The sequence below is a fragment of the Quercus robur genome, chromosome 10 (assembly GCF_932294415.1).
Source record: "Quercus robur chromosome 10, dhQueRobu3.1, whole genome shotgun sequence".
Taxonomy (NCBI): domain Eukaryota; kingdom Viridiplantae; phylum Streptophyta; class Magnoliopsida; order Fagales; family Fagaceae; genus Quercus; species Quercus robur.
In genome coordinates, this window is record NC_065543.1 from 24,832,896 (window position 1) to 24,856,478 (window position 23,583).

At 33.8% G+C, this 23,583-nt stretch overlaps 1 protein-coding gene across 3 annotated transcripts; it reads left to right on the forward strand.

Annotated features, from left to right (window-relative positions):
- Positions 1–1,753: 1,753 nt before the first annotated feature.
- Positions 1,754–22,790, forward strand: LOC126703724 (uncharacterized). 3 transcript variants are annotated; one of them, XM_050402807.1, is made up of 20 exons: positions 1,754–2,446; positions 2,544–2,821; positions 3,084–3,180; positions 3,265–3,342; positions 3,447–3,506; positions 3,614–3,718; positions 4,002–4,112; positions 5,733–5,774; positions 6,784–6,897; positions 6,981–7,168; positions 10,690–10,979; positions 11,070–11,185; positions 11,357–11,399; positions 11,494–11,585; positions 11,915–11,963; positions 14,958–15,028; positions 15,179–15,298; positions 16,909–17,009; positions 20,457–20,502; positions 22,313–22,790. In XM_050402807.1, the coding sequence occupies exons 1-20, from the start codon at positions 2,222–2,224 to the stop codon at positions 22,361–22,363; spliced, it is 2,277 nt and encodes a 758-aa protein (XP_050258764.1). In that variant the 5' UTR covers positions 1,754–2,221; the 3' UTR covers positions 22,364–22,790. The 3 variants fall into 3 exon arrangements, with proteins under 3 accessions (XP_050258764.1, XP_050258765.1, XP_050258763.1); XM_050402808.1 differs by having other exon boundaries at positions 1,756–2,446; positions 2,547–2,821; positions 11,064–11,185; XM_050402806.1 differs by having other exon boundaries at positions 1,757–2,446; positions 11,064–11,185.
- The last annotated feature ends 793 nt before the right edge of the window (positions 22,791–23,583 follow it).

Genomic DNA, 23,583 nt, shown 5'->3' on the forward strand with positions numbered 1-23,583 from the left:
ATTCCAGAGGAAGATAAGAGCGTTCTACTGCCAAGGGCAGAGAAAAATCTTAGAATGTATTAGAATGTTATTTTTCATTTAGATCTAACTAAGTTTTTTATCAAGTTAAAGAAGATTACAATAATTAGAATTGTTTGGGATTGTTAGAATTGTACGATCCTACCGATCCTGAATGATCATAACGATTCTACCAAAGATCCTTAAAAGATCTGGATTGTTTTGGACAGGGAACATTGTAAAGTCGTAGAATAGTAGGACCCAAATCAGAATTTTGGTAACCATGGTAGCATGTCCTATTTATTTATTAGTAAAATGCTGACATGGGATAATAGTATTGGAGGGTGTAAATAAGGTCTTTTACATCCAGTCCTTATCAAATTTGCACTCATTACATAAACATAATTTATTTTGTAATAATCATTTATTGGTAAATGCTAAGAGTATTCAATCTCAAAAACATAAATTTGCTCTCCTTTATTAGGAAGCGTGGGTGGAATAGTATTCAAAAGTGAGATAGATTTTTTTTTAAAAGTGAGATAGAGATAATGTCCTAAATTTTAGGATCTTTCTATATTTGAGAGTTGATAACAGTTCGAAAATTTGAATTTAAAATTAAAAGTAGTAACTCAGATTGGAAAAGAGGAAAAAAACTAAAAATTTAGGAGCTTTTTAAAAAATAGTAAATTACTCTTTTAACTAGTTTGTGTTTTTAAATTTAAAATTATTTAAGTAAAAGATATATATGGATATTTTAGAGAGTTTAAGAATTTGTGTGAGGATATTTTAGTACATAAAATGATAAAACCCAAATAAGGAATTCTATTATTAATAATATAGAATAGATATATATGATTTAGAATTTAATTGGTTTTAGATTCTTTGATTTTTGAACCTAATAATTCACTTGCTACAAAAATTTTAAACTTAGATGGATATGTGGCAGAAAATTAAACTCTAATTAAGATCCAATTTAGAATCTAATTACATTTAGACTCTTTAATTTTAACACTTAGTAATTCACTTGGTACAAAATTAAAAATTAAATTTGATTTTTGCACCTAATAATTCACTTGCTACAAAAATTTTAAACTTAGATGGATATGTGACAGAAAATTAAACTCTAATTAAAATCCAATTTAGAATCTAATTATATTTGGACTTTTTGATTTTTACACTTAGTAATTCACTTGGTACAAAATTAAAAATTAAATGGACATATAATGTAAAATTGAGAATTCAATTAAAATATAATTAGATTTTTTAAAAAGTTTTGGCTATTAATATATATATATATATAGATTATCAAAAATTAAAAAAAAAAATATTTGTTTCTCAATAAATTTATATGTTTCATTAGTTCATGACAAAAACAGTGCAAGACAGTTCACACAGGTTTTTTTTTTTTTTTGGTTACTGTCGATTGAATGCATGTAGTAATTACTATGTATTATTATTATTATTTTTGGAGATATTAATGTATTTTATTTATTTATTTATAAAACGTATGTATGTCTGTAATGTATTATTATTGTTGTTGTTTTTTTTTTTTTTTGAAAAGGTATTATTGTTGTTGTTATAACCTAAACCCACGCGCACTCAATTCTCAATAGTCGATACTCATCAATAGACATCATATATAGGCTTAAAAAAAAAAAAAAAAAAAATCATCATATGATATGACATATAGTATAACATAAAAAAAGAAGAATAAGAATTACAAGTAATACTAAAATTCGATTATTTTCTCCCTTCCATTTATTTTTTCTCTATTGAAAGTCAGTCAGTCAGTCATAGGCTGTTTTAGGAGTTTCCAACTTCTTCTTCTTCTTCTTCCTCCCAGCTTTGAATCCCATTCCCTCCCCCAAAACAAACATCATTGTTTCTGATTCTGATTCTAATTCTGATTCTGATATTTGATATTTGATATTTGGGTGGGTGGGTATATCTATCTTTGTCTATCTCTATCTCATTTGCTCCATTTCCTTTCATATATCTCTCTCTCTACTAATATTCTTCTATTTAGGTCATCTTCATTCATTCATTCATTCATACATACATACTAGTAGTATGCCGACTACTGTTACTTGTACTATTTTCACTTCCCAACATAGATTCAGGCAAATCTCATTGGAACCCTAGCCCTAGCCCTAGCCCTACACCTAGACCTAGACCTACCAACATCAACATCAACATCTCTTCGTGTTTGATTAGTCAATCGGACATGGAGAATGGCTACGATGATGTTAAATTGGCCGATAAATTCTCCGGCTTGGCCGTCACCGCCACCAACATCGTCGATAATGATAATGATCGCAACAACAACGACAGCTTGTTTCAGGTAATAAAAGCCGTGGAAGCCGCCGAAGCTACCATCAAACAACAGGTTGAAGAGAACACTCGTTTGCGGAACGAGCTCCAAAACAAAATTCTTGAGCTCGACAGATATGTATGTTTTTTGTTTTTTGTTTTTTGTTTTTTTGAGTTAAACAAAAATTCTTTGAACTCTGAAAGATAACACTAAACTTCGATTTTGACGATTGCAGCAGAGGGTAGATGAATCAATGGTTCAAAGACATACATGGAATGGGCGGGTTCATGAATCAGCTCCCGACGATAGGTTTAGGAACATGAACATGAACATGAGCAATGCGTCGATTGCACCATCTGGTCCAATCATTCTCCATCAAGATTTAAAGCCAAACACTGAGACTACTACTACTACTATGCAGAGTCGTGCAGAAAGCAACACCTCCACCAGCAGGCCTCCACCAGATAATGCCTTCTTCTCTTTGCAATCAACACCGCCTTTCTCTCCGGGCAGGTATAATCTACATTACCATTCCCAATTTAACTCAAATGCTTACTTGCATTAATTTTCCTCCCAAAAGATCAACTTTGATTCTTCTTTCATTCATCAATGCAACTATGTGATTATATTTAAGTCTTGGCTTAGATGATTGTTCTGTTTTCACTCATTAATATATGTAAAACATCAAAACAAGAAAGAATTTGATGAAACGACTCTATTTTGTCTATAAAAATGTCACTCGGTAGAATTCGCCAATGTTGTGTGATTGTCTTAGGTTTCAAATGGAAGAACATGATGCACGGTTCAATTTAACTGGACAAGGGCTGATGCCAATGACTGAAGTTAATAATAGTAGCAGTCTCTGGAAGCAGGTATAATTCATATAGTTCTAGAAGAGAAGAATTGGTTTTCTTCTTTTAAGGTAAATATTTAATGGACCGGATGTATTTGTGTAGGATCTTGCTGTCAAGATTCGGGAACAAGAAGAGGAGATTATGCAATTACGGAAGCATCTTGCCGATTATTCTGTTAAGGTAAAAACGGCAAGTGTATATTTCTTCTTTTCTTCCTCTACACATCTTTATTGTTTTCGCTTATATGCTAATTGAAGTGACTAATATTAAATATGTTATGATAGGAAGCGCAAATACGCAATGAAAAATATGTTCTGGAAAAGCGCATTGCTTATATGCGTCTGGTAGGCAGTATTTTTATTTTTTTATTTTTTACAAATCTTATTACCTTCCTTTTCCCTTATTTCAGTTTGGGGTTTGATGTAAAGTTTTTTGGTTGTCTTGATACTAGGCCTTTGATCAGCAGCAACAAGACCTTGTGGATGCTGCATCAAAAGCTCTCTCATACAGACAAGACATAATTGAGGAAAATATACGTCTCTCTTATGCATTGCAGGTAGTTTTACGATTCTCTTTTCTTATTTTCTCATACCTGGTGGATGTTGATTTTGTGTTTGTAAATTCAACTATATTGTCAACAAAACCTTCCGTTATTTTAATTATTCCATCGCCCCCCGCACCCCCAAAAAAAAAAACCTTCTGTAGATCAGTTTTCTCAAATAGTTATGTAAATTTGATGCTACAAATGGTGTTAGGAAAGCAGATTAGGTTGTTAGTCATATTTCCTGATTTTTTTATAATTTAACCTAAGTATTATGCTTCTATTTTATATCTGTTAGGATGCACAGCAAGAAAGATCAACATTTGTTTCGTCTTTGCTGCCTCTTCTATCAGAGTACTCTCTGCAGCCACCAGTTCCTGATGCCCAGTCTATTGTTAGCAATGTCAAGGTCAAGTTTAAATAATTTTTATGTGTTGTCATTTCTGATATAGACACTGCTTCTGTCGTATTGTAAATATCTTTGAAGTAGACCATAGTATAAGTGCTGAACATTCATAAGCTTCCACTACTCGTACCTTTAGCTGGCAAATGAATTATTATTATCCATTAATTTACTACAGATATGCAAATTGAAGATTTTTTATGTTCTTGTAATTGTGTACCATTTATAATCTTTCTTTGTACAACTCTTTAGGAGAGTTCTGTTTACATAAAATCTCCTCCTATTCAAAAAAAAGCATTCTAGGTAAGGAGTTCCATTTATAATCTATCTTGTTAGCGAGATAATGAAAACCATTGTCATTAGCAGGGTAATTTCTCATACAGCCTCTCTCTCTCTCTCTTTCTCCAACCTCCTTAAGAAGGGAAGAAAGAAAAGAAAGGGAATTCTGAGATTAGTTGGATTTCTTCTCTGTCCTTGCTTGAGAGAGATTATGGGTAGCATCCACATCTCATTTACTTAATGTTGTCTTTCTTGTAACTTCCACTTGTGTTAACTTCTATGCTGAGATTTCTTTTGGGTGATGGTATAAAACCTTGAGAATTTGTATGATATTGTAGATTGGCTTTTTCTTATTTTTCAAATTAAGTAGTCCAACATTGTTCTGGCATTGAAGGGAACAATGAAATCATGTGGAGCAAAAAGGTGGACAGTTATAGCTTGTGTCAATAGATTTGAAGGCCTTTTTTTTATTTTTTTATTTTTTTAAATATCAATTTAAGGGGTAGCAAGTTTGAATTACTTGCTTCAAGCTCAGATTATACTGGCTTGGTGGCTGAGCATTACTTGCCGAAAGTTAATATTTTAAGGAGGATGACTGAGGATTTTATGAGAAACTTTACATTGCTTATCAGAGAGAGAGAGAGAGAGAGAGCTGAACCATTAGATTCTATCTAGATATAACTAGTGACAAATTTATGGCTATGCTCAGCCTTGATTTTAATTGTGCAGCTATAGCCCTGGTCAACTAACTTCATTCCTCATACATTTATGTAATATTGCATGCTAGTTGCACTTTAAAGTGTGTTCCTCTCAAAGGAGGCTTGCATTTCAAGAGGGCCACTAAAATATTTACGTGTTGGCCCTTGGGCCATATTAGATGTGCCTTGCTTCAAGGCACACTCTAAGCTCGCTTTAAAAAAAATATTTCTCTTGTATGTAAGTTCTAGTATTCTATCTGGCCTATATTATTTTCAATATAGGGAATGCTGGCATGATGCTTAGACTGTTTCAAAGCACACCCCCTCCCCTCAAAATTTGGCTTTCTGTTTAGTTTATTTGGTGGATGGTGGTAAAGGGGATGGAGCACTGTATTTTTCATTTGTTGATGTTATGTATATCTGAAACTATCCTTGCTTCTAGAGGGGTCTTTAATAATTCCTCCCTTCCCTTCTCTCTCTCTCTCTCTCTCTCTCTCTCCCCCCACCCCCCCCCCCCCAAAAAAAAAGAAAAGAAAAAAAGGAGCTCTCATGGAGGATAATTTTTCATATTTTTAAAATTTGGCTTGTACTAAAGAAATCCTGATGGAAATTATTAAAATTTCTAAAAAAAGTTTCTGCTTTATTGCAGGTCTTGTTCAAACATTTGCAGGAGAAGCTCCTTCTTACTGAGGTATGTTCTCTATATTTGAGATTCTTTATGGCTAATCTTCCGTTTCGAGTTTTGAATTGTTGCATCTGGCATTGATCCTTAATTGATCAGTAAACCTAAACTGTGTGATGTTAGCTTAAGATATCCTGGATTTGGGTGTTTGCTGAGGAATTGGAAGTTTGAGGTTAGGTCTTACTTCTGGGCCTTGAGGGGGATGCTTAGATATTAGTTTTATATTGGAGAAGCATTTGGCAAGCTGAAGTCCCAGCAAAATTGTTTTTTATTTTTGGGTTGCGGGGGTGGGGGGGTGTTGGTTGGACAGCAGCTCAGATGATAACCCTAATGGTGGATAATTTTGGAGAATGTAACAAAATTGTAGCTGATTCTTGCTGTGTGCAAATTAAGGAGACTGGACTTTGTCATTGCGCTATTGTGCAGGAATTGTGGTTACCAGTCTTCTCTTTGTTTGGGATTTTGGATGATACCTAGGTTAGTTGTGGCATTTTTGACTTGCTGGAAAGGTTCCTTCAATAGATACCAAAATAAAGTGATAGGATAAAGTTTTCCTCCAAACTGGTGCGAAGGAATCTCCTCCAACCCATTATGTGTCTATTCATAAACCCATCCATGTGTATTAAATCACATGACTCATTAAATTATTTAGACAAGTCACATGACTTCTAAAGTAGGTTTGTAACTAAAAGTACACATAGATGGTTGTTTGAATTACCTTGTAGTGGGTTGGATGAATTTTCCTCCAAATTGGTTTGGAGGTAAACCCTATCCAAAGTGATATCAAATGCTGTCCCCTTACTTCTTATATGGTGCATGGATAGGAAGAAACCTGAGGACATTTGAAGGCACAAAGTGTTTAGTGATTGATTAAGTTGAAGACTATGTTTCAAAGTCTCTCCTTTATTGGGCGATAATAATTGATCTTACTACTATAGTTTCTTTACTAGAGCACTATCTCTGTTTTCTTTTTCCAAAGTTGATTATCTTGACCATGTTCCTTTTTTTTTGGTCATAGTCAAAGCTAAAGGAGTCTCAATATCAATTAACACCTTGGCATTCAGAAGCGAATCACCCGAATTTTGCTCCACAATCACCAGCCCACACCATTGGTGCACCGTTGATAACTTCAGTATGCTCATATGCCTTCTTGTTATTCCTCTATGTATCTCTCTCTCTCTCTCGCTTTTTCTAATTATATAAATTCTCTGTCAGAACAAAAATGAACTTGAACTGGTCCCTCAACCAACACATTCCCATGGAAAGATACCAATTTCTACTTCTGATGCTCAGACGGTCAGAGATTGGGATCTATTGAGTCACCATCATAGTGGTTTGGGTGGTGTTGCAGCACAAACTCTGGAACATGAGGACTTGGGGAGGTATTCACCTCTTGCAAGCAGGTGAGCCTGGTCAAATGGAGACTGCTACTGTGAACTGAATGTACAAATTACAACCATCTGCATTTGTTGGTGGGTTCTGTTCTCAATGAATTTTTATGTTGAGTGGTCATGCATGCGTGAATTGTTGTCAAAAATGTGTGTTAATAAGAGCAAATTGTGAACATTCTGTACAAAATCAAATATCTACATATTCTTATAGATTAATTGGCACCTTTTTTATTAGGGCAGCCAGTTTGACTCCACTACCATTCCCTCTGTTGTTACCTTTATTCTCAAGTTAAAAATTTGATGCAATACTTATAAAAGATTCTGAAACTAATATGATCTTATTTTTTATTTATTTTAAAAAGAGGTTTAAAAACCTTAATCTATTTGAAATATATAACAATTGCATTTTGTGAATAAGAAGATAGCTAGGATTCTACTTTTTTTTGATAGGTAATCAGAAATTTATTAATAAAGAGAAAAAAGAAAAGAAAAGTACAAGTTGTTCATGATGATGAACAACAAGAAAAAAAGAACAAACAACACGGCAATACAAGAAATCAGGAAACTAAACTAAGGGAAGACATAAACTCAGAGAGAGAAGAACAATCAGTAAAACCCCAACACCGAGACCACTCCCAAAGATAGCTAGGATTCTACAGTATGATTGTTGTTGCATTTTATAAGATATCAGCTTAAAACAAACTTAATTTGCATATAAGGTGCACCTGTGCTTCTAATGAATTGTTATTGATCTATCCAAAAAGAGTGTGGATAATCTTGGTTAAGTGTAAGCCCCTAGCGGACTCCCCAAAAGGAGTACTCTAACTCTGGGTGGGTTGGGCACTTAATAAGCTCAAATACGTATTGCTTCCATTCTTCTTTAATAAGTGAAAGAAACACTGTCCCATAAAAACCCTTTTGTTCTTTGTTTTTTATTAGGTAATATTTGTCTTGATTGTTTTAAGCATGAATGTTTTTAGAGGCTGGAAGCCATTCATCATAACATTCTTATGGTGTTGTGTAGCCTTTTATTGAGTATGGTTTTTGTAATAAGTTGTCAATGTTACAAGATGTCAAAAAAAGAACTTGAACGGTATTCTGTTTAAACTGTCTAGTTAATAAAATGATTGTTTTTGAACAACCTATGATGGATCTGAATGTATTGTTATGCACTTTGAAAGATTGGATGGCTGCTTTTAGTTTTCATTCCTTCTCTAATTTGTTGGATTTTCTTGATTGTTGTAATAATAATGGATTTTATTGATTGTACACAACCTTTGCACTTGGAAGTGCTTTACTTGTTAAAAAAATAATAATAAGATTGTTTAATTTAGCACCTTTTGTGGTCTCCCCCCCTCCCCCTCCACCTCCCCCGTGCCAATTATTAACTAAATCTTTTAGTTTCTTTTGATGCAACTAGTGTATCAGTGTATCATTTTTTTTTTATCATACATAATTATATAATTGCCAACGGGAATTGGTTCTTTTTACTAACTTTATGTTAATAAATCCACAATCTAGAAATTCATTATGGACAATTGAACCTTCTCAAACTGTTTCTTTTTAAGAACCAAAAATATTTGTGCTAAAATAACAGATGCCAAGAAAAACAAAAGGCCTTGGACACGCAATGGATCTTGAAGGACTATTTCTGCATCCCCCTGACCAAATCCACATACGTTAGGATTACTTGTTAATGGTTGATCAAGTTGGACTGATTCTCCCTTTGAAACAAGTTCATGTCCCGGGAGGATAATATCAACCACTTAATGTCCATCCAATGTATCCACTATGGTTATTTCGTATCCTCCTTTTCCTTAGAATTCATAGGTAGCTTAAACTTGAATATCTAAACAAGATGTATTTTGCATTTTTAGTCCAATGATTTTTATTTATATTAAAAAAAATCAGTGGATTTGTAGTAAAGTCAGAGTATGGGCGCTATGTGAAACTTCTAGCTAGGCCGGGATTCAAGAACAAAAAGAAGTGGAATGATTTTCTTGTAAAAATTGTATTCTATTATTTTATGCATAAAACGGATTGGGCTTGTATTTTTTATTTTTTGAAATTTTTTTGGTAGATAAGCCCTTTAAAAAGGCTCATGTTAAAGGTGTAATGAGAATGATTATATATAATATGTGGTGAGAGCTTTGTGTATTTTGACTTATCCTAAACAAGAGAAAGGGGAGAGATAAAAAGAGATTCCCCACTGCCACGACTTTTTCTCTGTCTCCCCCCTCCCCACCTCTTTTATTGCTAGATCCAGTGTTTATCTTCACAATCCCCCTCTTCCTCCACTATTGTACTTCTCTCAGTTCTCGAATGAATGCAACTGTTTTAGTTCTTTGTAATGCACTAAATGTTTGTTTTATTTTTGGATGTTTCTCTTGTATGTATTTCATGTACTTGGGTTGCACCCCTTATTTTCTTCTTGATGAAATTTTTTTCTTATAACAAATTGCAATAAAGGTTTGTTTATATCTGGAGGCAGACAAAATGTTAGTTTCTGGGATAGCTTTAGTAGTGACATTCTGCCTTGTATATTTTTGAAGATAAGTTAGGCAACTGAGGTTGCAGTAAGTTTGTGACTGGGAAATGGAGCTAATTTTGGAAACAGCTTTGACAACTTGGTGCTGGATGTGTGTGTGTGTATCTAAGTTTTGTTAATTTTATTTTACATTTTTGCTCATAGGTTGTCTAATTTCTTTATGGTTCTGATGACTGCTTAAAAGGTTTCGGATGATAGTAGGGAGTGTTTTGGAAGGTAACTGATGGTAGTAGGGAGTGGAAGTGGGATTTTAAGTACCAATTTTTGTCAAAATTCTTCTCGTTATTTAGCAACGATTCAATGCATGCTACCATTTTGGGAATTTTTTCTTTGTGGTTGTTTTTTGGTAAGATGTGTTTTAGTTTGGGTGATATCTTTGACTGTTAGTACATCACATAGTAGAGATGGTTTGGATCTCACTTAACAGACTCTCTGTGCTTAAAGATTCAAGTATCTCATTTTTGGAGCTCAAATATGGATTATTTGGAATTTCCTGGTTTTCACATAAGAAGATGATGAATGTTCTTGTTTTTATATTCTGAATGTCCTGTGTTGGTTTGCTTGAGCTTCTAGATGATTGCTACTTTTTGAAAATTTATTTTCCTTGATTGCAAGATAAAACTGGAAGGTCGTACATTTTTTAGCTTATTAAAGATGGCTTTCTCAGCACATAGTAGCTTATCTTGGCTGTTCGTTCTTACAAATTTACTTCTGGATAATTAATTCAATTAAGGATGATTTCGATGATGGATCTTGCTGTCCATGTCTCATTGTTCCCTCCACTGTTGTGTAATCTCTTCCCTTTGTTACCTTTAACAACTAATTTATATTCACCTAGTAAAACAAGCTTGCATTTCTTGGATTTATTGTGAGGTTATGTACTGATTGTCACTGCATCATGATGATTGCATGGCAAGTGCTGCATCTGTATTTTTTTTATCATATAACTGTGTTGTCCTGCTCAAGTGTCTTGCTTGTCTTGCAGGATTCCAGCAGCCCGTGGTATACATGGGCAGCTTGCTGTTACTCAAAGTGAGGTACATGCAGCACGTTATGGTGAAGAAATCACCAGCAAACAGGTCACATTTCGTGAACCAGTCAGCAACCGTGAGATGGATGATCCAGAATCAGAGGGAAACCAGAATGAAAGAGAATCTTCAGCAAATTGGAGTTCAGGAAACTCACCTTACGCAACCACAATTGATGATCCTGGCTCCTCGTATTCTCCTTATCTAGCGCCTGTACTTGAAGAACCTTCCTCATCGTTTTCTGAGGGTAACTTTATTTTACTTTCAGTTTTGCTGTTACGTCTCAGCACTGCTGTTGGCTATTTGAAACTGATTAGATTTCTATATGCAGCTGCAGATGATGATCCATTACCAGCAATAGAGGGCCTTCAAATTTCAGGCGAAGCTGTTCCAGGAAAGGAGCTCCAGGCATGTGGATATTCTATTAATGGGACAACCAGTTGTAACTTTGAGGTGCCTTTTCAGGATCTGTTTCTTTGAATCTCTCATCTCATTTTATGGGATTTGGTTACAGAAATTTCCTAAATGCACCATGAAACACATAATATTGTGGAATACTTAGATGTGATACAAATACTAATCTATAATCTTGTGATTTTTTTATTTTTTATTTTTTACTGCCAGTGGGTACGGCACATGGAAGATGGATCTGTTAATTACATTGATGGTATCTTTTTTATTTTCCTTGAGCTCACTGGTTTTGTGTGTTGTATTACCATCCTTATCTAGATATGTGGGTCTTATGTTGTTTCTGGTGACAGGAGCAAAGCAACCAAACTATCTTGTCACAGCTGATGATGTTGAAACATACCTTGCTATTGAAGTGCAGCCTCTGGACAACAGGAAGCGCAAGGTATTGTTTCTCTTTTCCCCTTTTACTCCCCCCCCCCCCCCCAAACAAAAAAAAAAAGACATTTATGTTGGGACGGAGTGGGTATTGATTATGGTATTCTATCTTATTCATAATAGTAACTATTTTTAGTTGTTCTCTGTAAAATATGAAGTCAGCCAATGTTCTCTCCCTTGAATATACTTATATACTCTCCAAACTGGTGTATATTACACATCTGGGCATTTGGTGGTTGCAAAAGTTCTACTGCTTGTTTAACTTATAAAAAAAAAATTCTAGATGTATAGACAATTTTAGTAGATCGATCATAACCTTTTTCGTTGTGAATGCAGGGAGAGCTTGTTAAGGTTTTTGCTAATGACCACAAAAGGATCACTTGTGGTAAGTAATTATAATCTGATGAATCAAGTCTTGCATGGTTCTCCTTTATTTTTTGAACTATGTTTTACTTTTGCACTGCTTTCCCCTGATTCTTTTTATTGGGGTGCTTATCAATTCCTGTGCTTTTGCCTGGTTTCCTAAATTTTCTAGTACTCCCAGGAAAAGGAAGGGGGAGGGGAGGCATCATCTGGAGTGTCTTGTCTGTCTAATTTTGTTGATTTTGTTATTGAGCTTTTCTATGTTTTATATTATAATTTTTTTCCCCTAATAGTTGACATAGGTTTTGTATTCCCGTCACTTGTTTGGTTGCTTAATGATACTTGTTTGTATATATATGCAGGACCCGTTTCTAAATCAATTAAAGAAGTTTAGGAGAATCTCCTCTAAAACATTTTTGAAACATAGTATTTGTTTACGAAGAAAAAAATGGATCTAGAAAATGCATTTTGGGCACATTTGGGAATCATTGGTAATGGAAACTATTGTAGCGCAATAACTATTCTCATTCATGTGTTTGATATGACATGACAAATGTTGGAACAAGATAATATTTTAATTTAATTTCCTAAAATATCTTTATAATTTTTGTATTCATTAAGATTTTATTAACTTTTGTAGGCCTCAATTTTCATTCCCCCTTTTAAAAATTGATAAATCCTTCATTTAAAAGGACATTAATATTTTATCTGATAATTCTAGTGTTTTTCTAAATATTAACAATTGAAAAGATTAATAAATAATTAAGTTTGTATGGAAAGAATGGGAGTTCATTTGTATTGAACGCAATTCCTCTTTGCTTAATGTGGACTATATGGAGGGAGACGAATAGCTGAACATTTAATGGTGTGGAGCTATTTGTTATTGAGCTGAAATTTGGATTCTTGACATTGTTGTTCAAGTTGTCCCAAAACATAGGCACAAGCAATGCGAAATCTGTTGTAGGTTTCATCGATGGCTTTTCTTTCACATGTAATTCTTTAGGAGTGTTTTGTGCACATGAAATTTGTCCTCTATATCAACAAAGTTTAAGTATGATAATTATAAAAAATAATTAAAAAAAAAATAATAATGAAGTTTTAGTATGACATTAGATGGAATAGAATGGAGGATAAGTATACATGTGTTTGACCCTAACTAATCTGTTGAGGAGTCAATTTGGGACTAAGGTTTTGTTGTATCAACAAAGTTTTAGCACCTAAAAAAAAGTTGCTCTATCACAAGCCCACCAATACTCATATCACCAAATCCAAAAGTATTTCCACCATCTTATTAAGACCCAACTCCAATCCAAAAAATATGAAATTCATTTACCACCAAGTCACCATTACCATCACAAATCCCATCTCTTGGGTTAAAGGCAAACTACACGAACTCCATTTTAGATGGAACTATCGCCAACCGTGAACTGTGGAATTTTTAGATCTGAAAGGCACCATGGAGTCTCAAATATTCAAGTTCAGGTTGGTCACTGCTTTGGTTGACTAGTTCATCAATCTCCAGTAGTGCTCTTTTGTTTTATTCGTATCCACAAGATGGTGCTTACATGTTTCAATTCAGTGTGGTATGCCAGCCATGAAGGTTGATGGAGCTAAGAAGTAGGGGTCTGTTTTCATCAAACTCCAGTAGAGCTCTTTTGTTTTATTCATATCCACAAGATGGTGCTTCCATGGTTCAATTCAGTGTGGTATGCCACCCGTGAAGGTTGATGGAGCTAAGTAGGGGTCTGTGTGAGAGTTTTTTTTTTTTTTTTTTTTTTCTTTTGAACTTGAGAGAGAGAGAGAGAGAGAGAGAGAGAGAGAGAGATAAGGTGTTTATAAGGATTTTATATTATGAAGCTATTATGGCAGTTCACTTAATAGTTATTCCTCTAATTTTTAAAAGGAATGGCTATTCCTTAAAAATGAGGAATAGGCTAGGCAGTGAGGGTGAATAGCCATTCCTTATAATGAAAGTGTAACCAAACGATTGGAGAACTATTACTTTTCCATTATAGGATCTATTCAGCATACCAAACATCCCATTTTCAGGAATAGGTTTCCCATCATTGAGGTAATATCATCAGTATATGAGTTTTTAGTTTAGTTTTTCAATACCTCATAGACTCTTTTTAGTATTTTCCAGTTTCATTAGTATGGTCAAACTGTGTAATGTGTACTAGATATCTAGGAAGCACAGACGCAGACATGGGTATGGGTATGGATATGATACGGTGACGAGCAATTTTTGAAAAATTATTTAATGACATGGCGGGTATGACACTAGTATGACATGGGTACGACACGTGGATAGCACCCCAAATGAAGTGTCTGTGCTTCCTAGCTAGATATCATAAGGGCTCAATATCTTACAAGCACCTAACTCTAGAGCTTCACATGAGACCTCATGATTACCATATTGTATCTGGTTTGCTTCCTCCTTTTGTGTTTTATATCACATCATGATTCTGCTTCTCAAACTGGTGGCCAAGGTATACTAAATGGAAAGACAAATTAGAGTTCAAGTCCATCTTGTTTCCTAGTTTGGGACTTTGCTTGGTTAATTATTTCTTTGGTGGCGAATTCTTCCTTGGTTGTCTCACTGCGGAATTGGAAAATTGAACCAAGGTTATTCAAATTTAACTTCAAGCGACATTCCTTTGTGGAAGTAACTACAACTGATGTAGGGTGTTTTTTATTTATTTATATATATATATATATATATTTTTAAAGGTTGTTAAAAAAGGATGGATGTCTTCTTTTGTTGTGGGTATCCTACATTATAATTCTTTGATTTGTTTTCCTTATTCCTTCACATTTGACGAGATAGCCTGTGTGTCTGTTTGATGTTTTATTTCTCTTGTTGACTAGAATTTAATTCTACTATGTGCTAGCATATTTCGAATGTTTTTGGACATATAGTTGTCATTGAGACTCTCAGGGTAATAAATTGCTTGGTTCTTGTGGTATAATATATTGCAAAGCTAAAGGCATACCATTCTTTTCAACTTGTTTACAGATCCTGAGATGCAAAACCACATTGAGAAGACTCTTTATAGTGGTCATGCTTCATATAGAGTATCCTATTCGGTATGGCTTCAATGAAAAACCCCATTTTGTCATTCTTTGTTTCCAGTATGTTAATATTGAGTTCTTAAATCCTTTTTTTTTTTTTTTTTTTGGTTTTAAACTGTTGTTTTCTGAAGCTTAAACCAATTTTTATAAATAATTTTTTTACAGACAGGATATCTTGATATATGGGAACCAGCTACCTTGTCCATAAAGAGGGAAGGTTACAATATCAAGTGTAGTGGACCAAGTGGTGTTGTAGCCTCTGAAAAGTTTTCGCCCTCCACAGATGTATGATTCCTTACTTGCTTAATCTTTTTGAGGGTATTAAGAGCTTGGCCAGTACCTTGAAACAAGGCTTTCATAGCCTGGTTAGGTCAATATCCTATTTTCCTTGGTTTGTGAAGGAAATTAGTGTATTATATACTAATAAGATATTTGGTGTCAATTGGTGCATATGAACATGGACAACATTCAAGAAAATAGGAATTATAATGATTACTTTACAACTCATACCGTAGTAAACTCAATCAAGTTCAATAACTTGGGGCCGATTAATTCTATACAATACAGTCTAAAGTTCACTGCATTTTGATATTGGTCTTCCTTGATACTACTGCATAGTTATGGGATCTCATTTATTTTGTATCTCATATCATTATCAAGTGTCAATAACTAATATGATTGACCAGCTTCTTCCATTAACTATTGGAATTATTTTCCAACAGTTCTTAGTTTACCTAACTTATGTTCTATTTTTTTATTGGTAAATTACTCATGCACCTTGTGGCTCTTAAACCCATGACCTCACCATCTACCTAACTCTTACAAAGGGAGGTAGTGCCATTTGAGTTAGATCTCATTGGCCAACGTATGTGCTATTTGTAAAAAAGAAAATTATTTGTAAAGGATTGTAATTTCAATCTTATAAGAGAATCCTTTAAGTCTTCTTTGAAACCAACTCTGGCATTCGATTTAATCCACTTGTGCTGTTTAGAACTAGAGAGGAACTTAATTGAGTTAGTCATTCTAATTTTTTACCAACATCCCTATATACAGATGTAAATGACAGCCATGACCATTAGTGTGATAAAATCCTCCCATTTTCTTTGTGTTCAGCATTTTTCCATGGCTACCATAACAAAATAAATAGTTAAAAACATAAAGAACTAAAAAATGAGAAAGACTAGATGTGTTTTTGGGTATGTGAGAGAGAGGATCTGTATCAATTAGGGAAAAACATGGACCACTAGTGGAACATAGGAATTGAATTCTTCTCTAATCCAACCTATTCTGGTCTGATTTACTTTTATACTGTTCAAAATCAGTTCCCCATTTGAATTACATCAATTCCACAATGATCAAGTCAAATTCCAATGGAATTGAATTCTTGTTTTTAAGATTTCAAAACAGGCTGTTAGTGGTGTTATTGTGAACCAGGATAATTTATTGAATATAAAAGATAGTCAATTTGAGATGACCAATGTCCTGAACTTGAGAGATGAAATAGACATTTTTGGTTAATTTTCTGCTTAATTCTCATTAATGCATTCAACGTACATTAATAGCCAAGGATGAGATAACCTCATCAAAAAATCCTAAAACATAGGAATTAATTTGAATAAAAATAAATAACAATACTAATCTAATCTAGGAAGATTTATTCTATCACTAAACTAAATTCAAATAACTTATCCAGCACCCGGGTCATAACAGGTATACTCTTTTTTTATAGAATAATTTAGGGTGTAATTGAATATTACATGTGAACAACCCTGATTAGTTTGTTGAGGAGCTATAGTTGACCCCATAGTTTTGGGACTAAAGATTTGTTGTTGCTGTTGTTCTATAAAGTTGTGGGTATTTATTCATTCTTATTTCATTCTTTTTCCTTTTTGTAGGTTACAATTCCCTATGGACTTACTGCAGAATTTTTAATTATTGGTTCTGGTGGTGTTGAGCATCTCTTAAGAGCAGATAGCAACTCAACTGATGTTAGCAGGTACGTAACAAGTGTTTCTCATACTGTTTCTTTTTCTTTGATCATATTGTATTTGATGGAGATTTCATAAAACCATGAAATGCACCAAGTGATTATTTACCGATTTAAAATTGATATAACTTTTCCTTTTTGTTGCACTTATACAAGGATATGATGGATGCCTTATGTGAAGTTGATGATTAACTCCTGTTTTCATCCTTCGCATTATTTTTCTTATAAACTAAGTTTTACATACTTTCTCTCTCTCTCTCTCTCTCTCTCTATATATATATATATATGTGTGTGTGTGTGTGTGTGTGTGTGTGTGTGTGTGTGTTTGTCATAATTAGGCTAATACATAAATATAAAGAAAAAAGTAGGGATAAAATAATAATCTCAATAAAGACTCATTGGGAATTTAGGAACACATACAAATATACACACACGGGACAAATAAAAATAGAGACCATCTCCACCAAGCATTGCAAATAGGTAGCCAATTATTTATCACTCATATCAATCTACTAACCTACGTAAACCATCAGACAGATGGCTCAATGCACATCTTTGTCAACATGACCCCCAACACCAACAGCCACTTGCATGTTAATCCTTTCAGAAACAGCTGAAATGTTACCTCCCAAAGATCCAAAGATTTGCAAAATCAAAGCTCCTTTTCCTACTGTGATTTGTTCCTCTGCGCTGCTAAAAATTATTTCAGAAAGCAGTTAGCAAAATCAAAATTCTCCACCACCACTGCTCCACCACCAAACCATTTCAAAGCTCTTAACAGCTTCCCCCACCAGGTCAACCTAAGCTCCAAAGCTTCTTTCAAGCATACCTGCATTGATAACAGAAACACTCATGAAACCTAGTCAGGTTGATTCAAAATTACTACTTGATAGAGAGGGAGGGCTGAGGACATGGTGGAAGCTAGTGGCAACCAGTGTTGTTAAAAGCATGCTTAGGTTCGCTTCAAGCTCAAAGCTCAAAGCCCCAAGGTCTGAGCACTTTGCTTGGGCAAAAAAAATAAAAAGCTCACTTAATGAAGCATGCTTTGGGCATGCATTTTTGGTGCTTTTTGAAGAAGCACAAAGCAGGTTGAGGTGCGCTTTTTTTATTTTACTGCTAAAAAAGATATGAATCATCAAAATTAATTGCTTGATCTTGAAAGAAATGACATGAACCAATGATTTACCATACAACCATTATTCTTAAGGTGTTGTGTTACACAAACAATTTTTATTTACATGTCAAAATATACAAACAAGATTAATTACTATTCTTGTGCCTTTTGGTCTTTAATTTTCAGATGTATGTTGATTGAACCTTATACATTATTTGATCATGGTTATGTATTTATATAAAGCACTAGAGAATTATGTTATATTTAAACTTTCTACAACTAGATTACTGCGACATTGTCCATTGATAATTTTTTTTAATTAACTATATAAAATTTTAAGAATTGAAATAACATAAGTAAAATTTGAACTTACAAACACTATACAATTGCGCTTACCTAATAGGTAAAATATACAAATTTTGAGTTTTTAATTTCTATTATTATATGTTACAGACATGTCTTCTTAAAGGTTATTAGATATTTAATTTGAAAAATATGCACTTTACTTCAATCACGCCTAGGCTCTAAGAGGCCTATGAGCTTATGTTTGCTAGATGCTTTTACAAACACTGGTGGCAACACCATAGAACTAAGGCCAGGCAAGCATATACCAAAAGTATCCTCTTTAATTTCAAAAATTACAAAAAAAAAAAAAAAAAATGTAAATCTTGTATGAGTCCAAAATTCTCATTTAGGCCAAAATGAGCAAAATTGACTGAAACTGCTAAAACAAGCTGAAATACTCTGATATTTAATCCAGTACGTTTCAAGGGGGTTAACTGCTAGGAAGCACAAACACTTCATTCGGAGTGCCGTCCAGCCTTGTCTAGTTATAAATTTTTTTTTTTAAAATTCTTGTCGCCTTGTCATACCTTTGCCCGTGTCCGTGCTTCCTAGGTTAACCTTACTGGGTATGATAATTTTGGCCATACCGGCCGGTATTGTACAAAATTTCTAATTTTATAAAAAATCCAATCTCTGCAGTGAAGTACAAAATCACAATTTTTTATTGCAATTGAAAAAATCCTTTATCTCCACCCCAAACAAACAAACAAAAAAAATAAGTAAGTTTTTGTGGCTAGAGGTAACTTGGATGCTAAAGTAATAGTATGACATAAAATATGGAATGGGAAAGTTGGAAATAAAAGATATGAACAAAGTTTAGCTACAAAATTAGTTGAAGTTTAAGGCTACAACTTTACTCAATAAAATAAAAATTACTACATATTTTGAAAATCTAACCGTTGAATTGCATGTTCTTTACGCTCTTAATACACTTGTCAAATTTGGTGTCAATTGGATATTATTTATTTTATGATCTATAAGTTTATATTTTATGCATGATTTTAAACTACAAAAACTTGTAATTTAAGCAATTTATTGATGACATAGCTATGAAGAATATAAGAAAAAGATGTGATCCAATAGTGGATTTGTCAAAATTCACCTTCAATAAAAAGATATTGAGTAAGGTTGTAGCCTAAGACTATAACCAATTTTGTAGCTAAAGTTTGTCCAAAGAATATTAACTGTGTTCATATATTAAATTTGATAATTTTTCCACTTAATTCTAGTATTAATGATTTTTTTTCCCAATAGTTAAGATAAAGCCACTACAAATGGCACATCTTTCCCTTGTAAAAGCAATACATAATAACATTTTAATTATTTATTATCACATATAAATACTTAAACCCGTCTTATGTAATTACTATTACATATCTTATGAGATAAGCCATCATAATGGTCATGCCCATCGAGGTTGTTGGGGCTTCACCTGTTTTTAACTCTAATCATAGTATTTTTATATATCTGAATCATTCAAACTAATCTATGTTTTTTTGCATTAAAAACATAGAGAGGTATTTATGGGATTGCCAGCGTCCCCCACCCTAAGGTGGAGGTTGAATTTGGGTGGTTTTTTTATTATATATAAGATCTATTAGCACCTCCCCCTCCCCCCCCCCCCCCCCCCCCCTTCTCAATAGTGTGGGCTCATGGCCTCCTCTCCCCTCACCAAAAATAAAAAATAAAAATAAAAATTGGTCAGTTTTTTAAACTCTCATTTTTCATGTGTTGGTTGCTTGGTATATTATATTATATTTAAAGTAAGCAGGGAATATTTATCTTGCCTCCTGAGAATAGCTCCAAATTAAGTTCTTGAGTAATTAGGGGTAGCTTGCTTCTCAACCTGCTTCACCTTCGTTGATGTTTTACTCTGTTTCAGAAGCTTCTCTTTATAATTTGGAATTGTTCTTATCTGTTTATTGTGATTTTTTTTTTCCTACTTAACAAATATCTTGACTGACTTTTTATCCTTTTTCCCCCTCTTCCTGCTGCAGTTTTAGAGATACAATTGTGCTCACCTTGAGATTATTCATCCGAAGGGTATGATTTTTCATTTTCTAGTGGTTCTTGCCTGGGTATAACTGACATGGAACTTTGACTTTTGTCCATGCAGAACAGCAAATTTGTCTGCTATTCTTTGCTTATACTTCGATATACCATTTCTTAGAATGTAGATGTATCTTTGTTTGTGTGTGTGTCCTTTATATTTGTGTGCATTAATTTTCAAATGTGGATGTATGTATGTTTGCACGTACCAAATCAGGTATTTCTTAGGTGTAGAACTTGCAGACCTTATAGATTGTGATATTGATCTTACAGGGTATTAAATCAAAGAATGTATAGACTTGCTAAGGCCCCTTATGTAGTCTTTCTAGGGTGACCTACATCTTTTCCTTTAGAGTTGGGACTGTGTCTTGATCTCCTTTGCATGAAATACAAGGGACTTATTCCTTTTACACTAGGAGATGCTGCTGCTGGATGTCAGTTTCTTCGGGTACCATTATGTTTCTCTCTGAAACTGTTGCCAACTATGAAGAGAGAGAGGATAGAAAGATGGCAAGAGAAGGGAGGCCATGCCCTAGTCTCAAATTGAGAGATAAAAGGGGAGAAATTAATGGTGGAGAGGAGAAGAAATAAAATGTTGAGAAAGAGAACAGAAGGTAAGACTGTAAGAGGTAAAGAGAGGATAGAGAAGACAATGCTTCTTACACACAAAGAGATTCTCAGACATTCTTAAACTCATTAGATTTATCTTGAGAGAGATTTTTTTGTACTCCAACTCGCCTTACTGATTGGCTTTATAAACACCAAAAACCATGTAGGCACCATTCAAAAATCTTCCCACTATATTGTGCTCAGATTTATTTCCATTAAACCTAAAAACTGCTGAAATATTTATTTTTGATATCTTTGTATGAATGTCTATGTGCTTGGGGCTGTGTTCTTATTTCTGTTTTTGTGGGTAGATGAATAACTAATGTGAAGTATTACATAATCTGGTTTTCAATGCTGACTGCAATCAGGGTAGGATAAATAATACATTCATCTCCATCCTTTTTCCCCCTCCAATGTACCTAAGAGTTTGCAATTTATTGTCCGATTCCCAACAGGCTCTGCTCAAACATGGAAAAGAGCAGTTCAGAACAATCGTATGATTTAATATGGACAAATTTGTTTGTTGAGATTAATCTGAGCCTGTTCTGGATTTGAATATTGGACAATCTGGACATATACCAAGATCCAGATATATGTTGAGAGATTTGATTTGTGGACCTTTGTTTTTAGAATTCTTTGGAGTTAGTGGGTTTTACTGGAAACGGTCAACCTTATATTTGGATGGAGAAATTGGGTTGGCAAGTATTCAACTATTCATCGGATATTTGGAACATTGTTCTGTTATATTTGATTTGGACTGTAAGGAAGGAACGCAATTGGTGCACTTTCGAAGATGTGGAAAGTACTAACCTTCACTTGTTCCTTATGAGTGGTCTCGTGCTTGGTCCTTTACAAATAGCAATTCTATTGCATTGTTATAAAGCCATTGCCATTTTGTATATAATTCTTTCATGTTGTAATGCATTAGGCTTCTGTGTGTCCTTTGTAAATGAAGTAGCCTTTCTTTAATAAATTATTCTTACCTATAAAAAAGCATTAAAGTTGTGATGTAAAGAATGGTTAAATTTTCTATATTTGCTGAGAAATATATACTAAGGATTTCATAATTGTTTCACATGTTAATCATTTAGGTGTGTTAAATATTTGATATGTATGCTTCTGACCTTGGATAAGAGATTATACTTATAAATTATTACTTTAAATTATCCTTTACATATTCTAATGTGTTTTGCAGGCTGTTGAGAAAAGGAAAGGAAAGAAGAGGGGTATATTCTTTAACAAGTAAGATACATTTTGTTCTATAGCAAAAGAGAGGATCTGCTTATGTGCGATCCAGTTAGGCAGTTACACACTTGTGGATTGGGGATTGCTGCTCAAGTTTCCAGAGTGACTTTGTGTGCTATTTTCAGTATTTACGATGTGAGCTAGAGTTGTAATTGTAATTGTAGGCAACGATGCTTTATTTTTGCCCTCCTTGCTGTAATATCCCCTCTCTCTCTCTCTCTCTCTCTCTCTCTCTCTCTCTCTCTCTCAAGTGCAGGATGCGCTTCTATGATGGCTGCATATCTATGCACACAAATTCTTATGCATCTCTTTGCTCTAATTGTAATTCAGGATATAATTTACAGGGAAGAGTAAAGAGGATTTTTTTTCCAGGAAAAAAAAAAAAAAAACCCCTTCATAGAATAAAAGTTGTTCCTAGTTTCTATAGATTTCTTTACCTTGTGTTTGGGAGCTTGAGTAAGGGAAGGGAAAGGAAATGAAGAATTAAGAGGGAATTAAATAAAATGAAATGAAATAGGGCTCTTTTCCTTTGCTTGGATGTTTAAGATCAGGAAAAAAAGAATTAAAATACATGATTTGACAACTTATTTAGCAAAGGGGATCAGTACGAATTTGATAAGATTGTAACAAAAAAGGATGCATCATATTAGGCTGAGTTACTAATTCTCGTAATTGGTACATTGTTTACAGTTACTCCCAAGGATTAGGTTCTTGGTGTGTAGTATCTTGATTTATTTGCTTATGTTTTTCTAGCTATTTGCTACCTTATATTAGGAGATGACAATTAATGTATATATAACTACAAGAAACAACCAGCCCATCTAAAAATGTGGGAGGAAACCAGCGTAATTTTGAAAGCAGGTCACTTATGTTTTTTCTTGAAATTTCGAAAGCCCAGACTATTCTGTTAACGTAAACCAGAGTTACCAAACTCTTCTATTAATAATCTTTAATTTAATGTTTTTCTTTTGCTATATGAATGAATGAGTTAATGAATTGTACTGATAAACAGAGCAAAAGAAACAAATTTAGCCCAAACGGCCTCAAGCTGCAAACACAGGAAACAAGAAGCTCGTCAAGCTGCAACCAAAACAACCCTCTTAAAAAATATAAATAAATTTCACAACCAAAAATGATATAGATATTGGCAGTAAAAGCAGCCAACTTACAGACGGTTGAATGATGCTATTTTTTTTTTTTTTTTCGCTAAATTGATTGAAA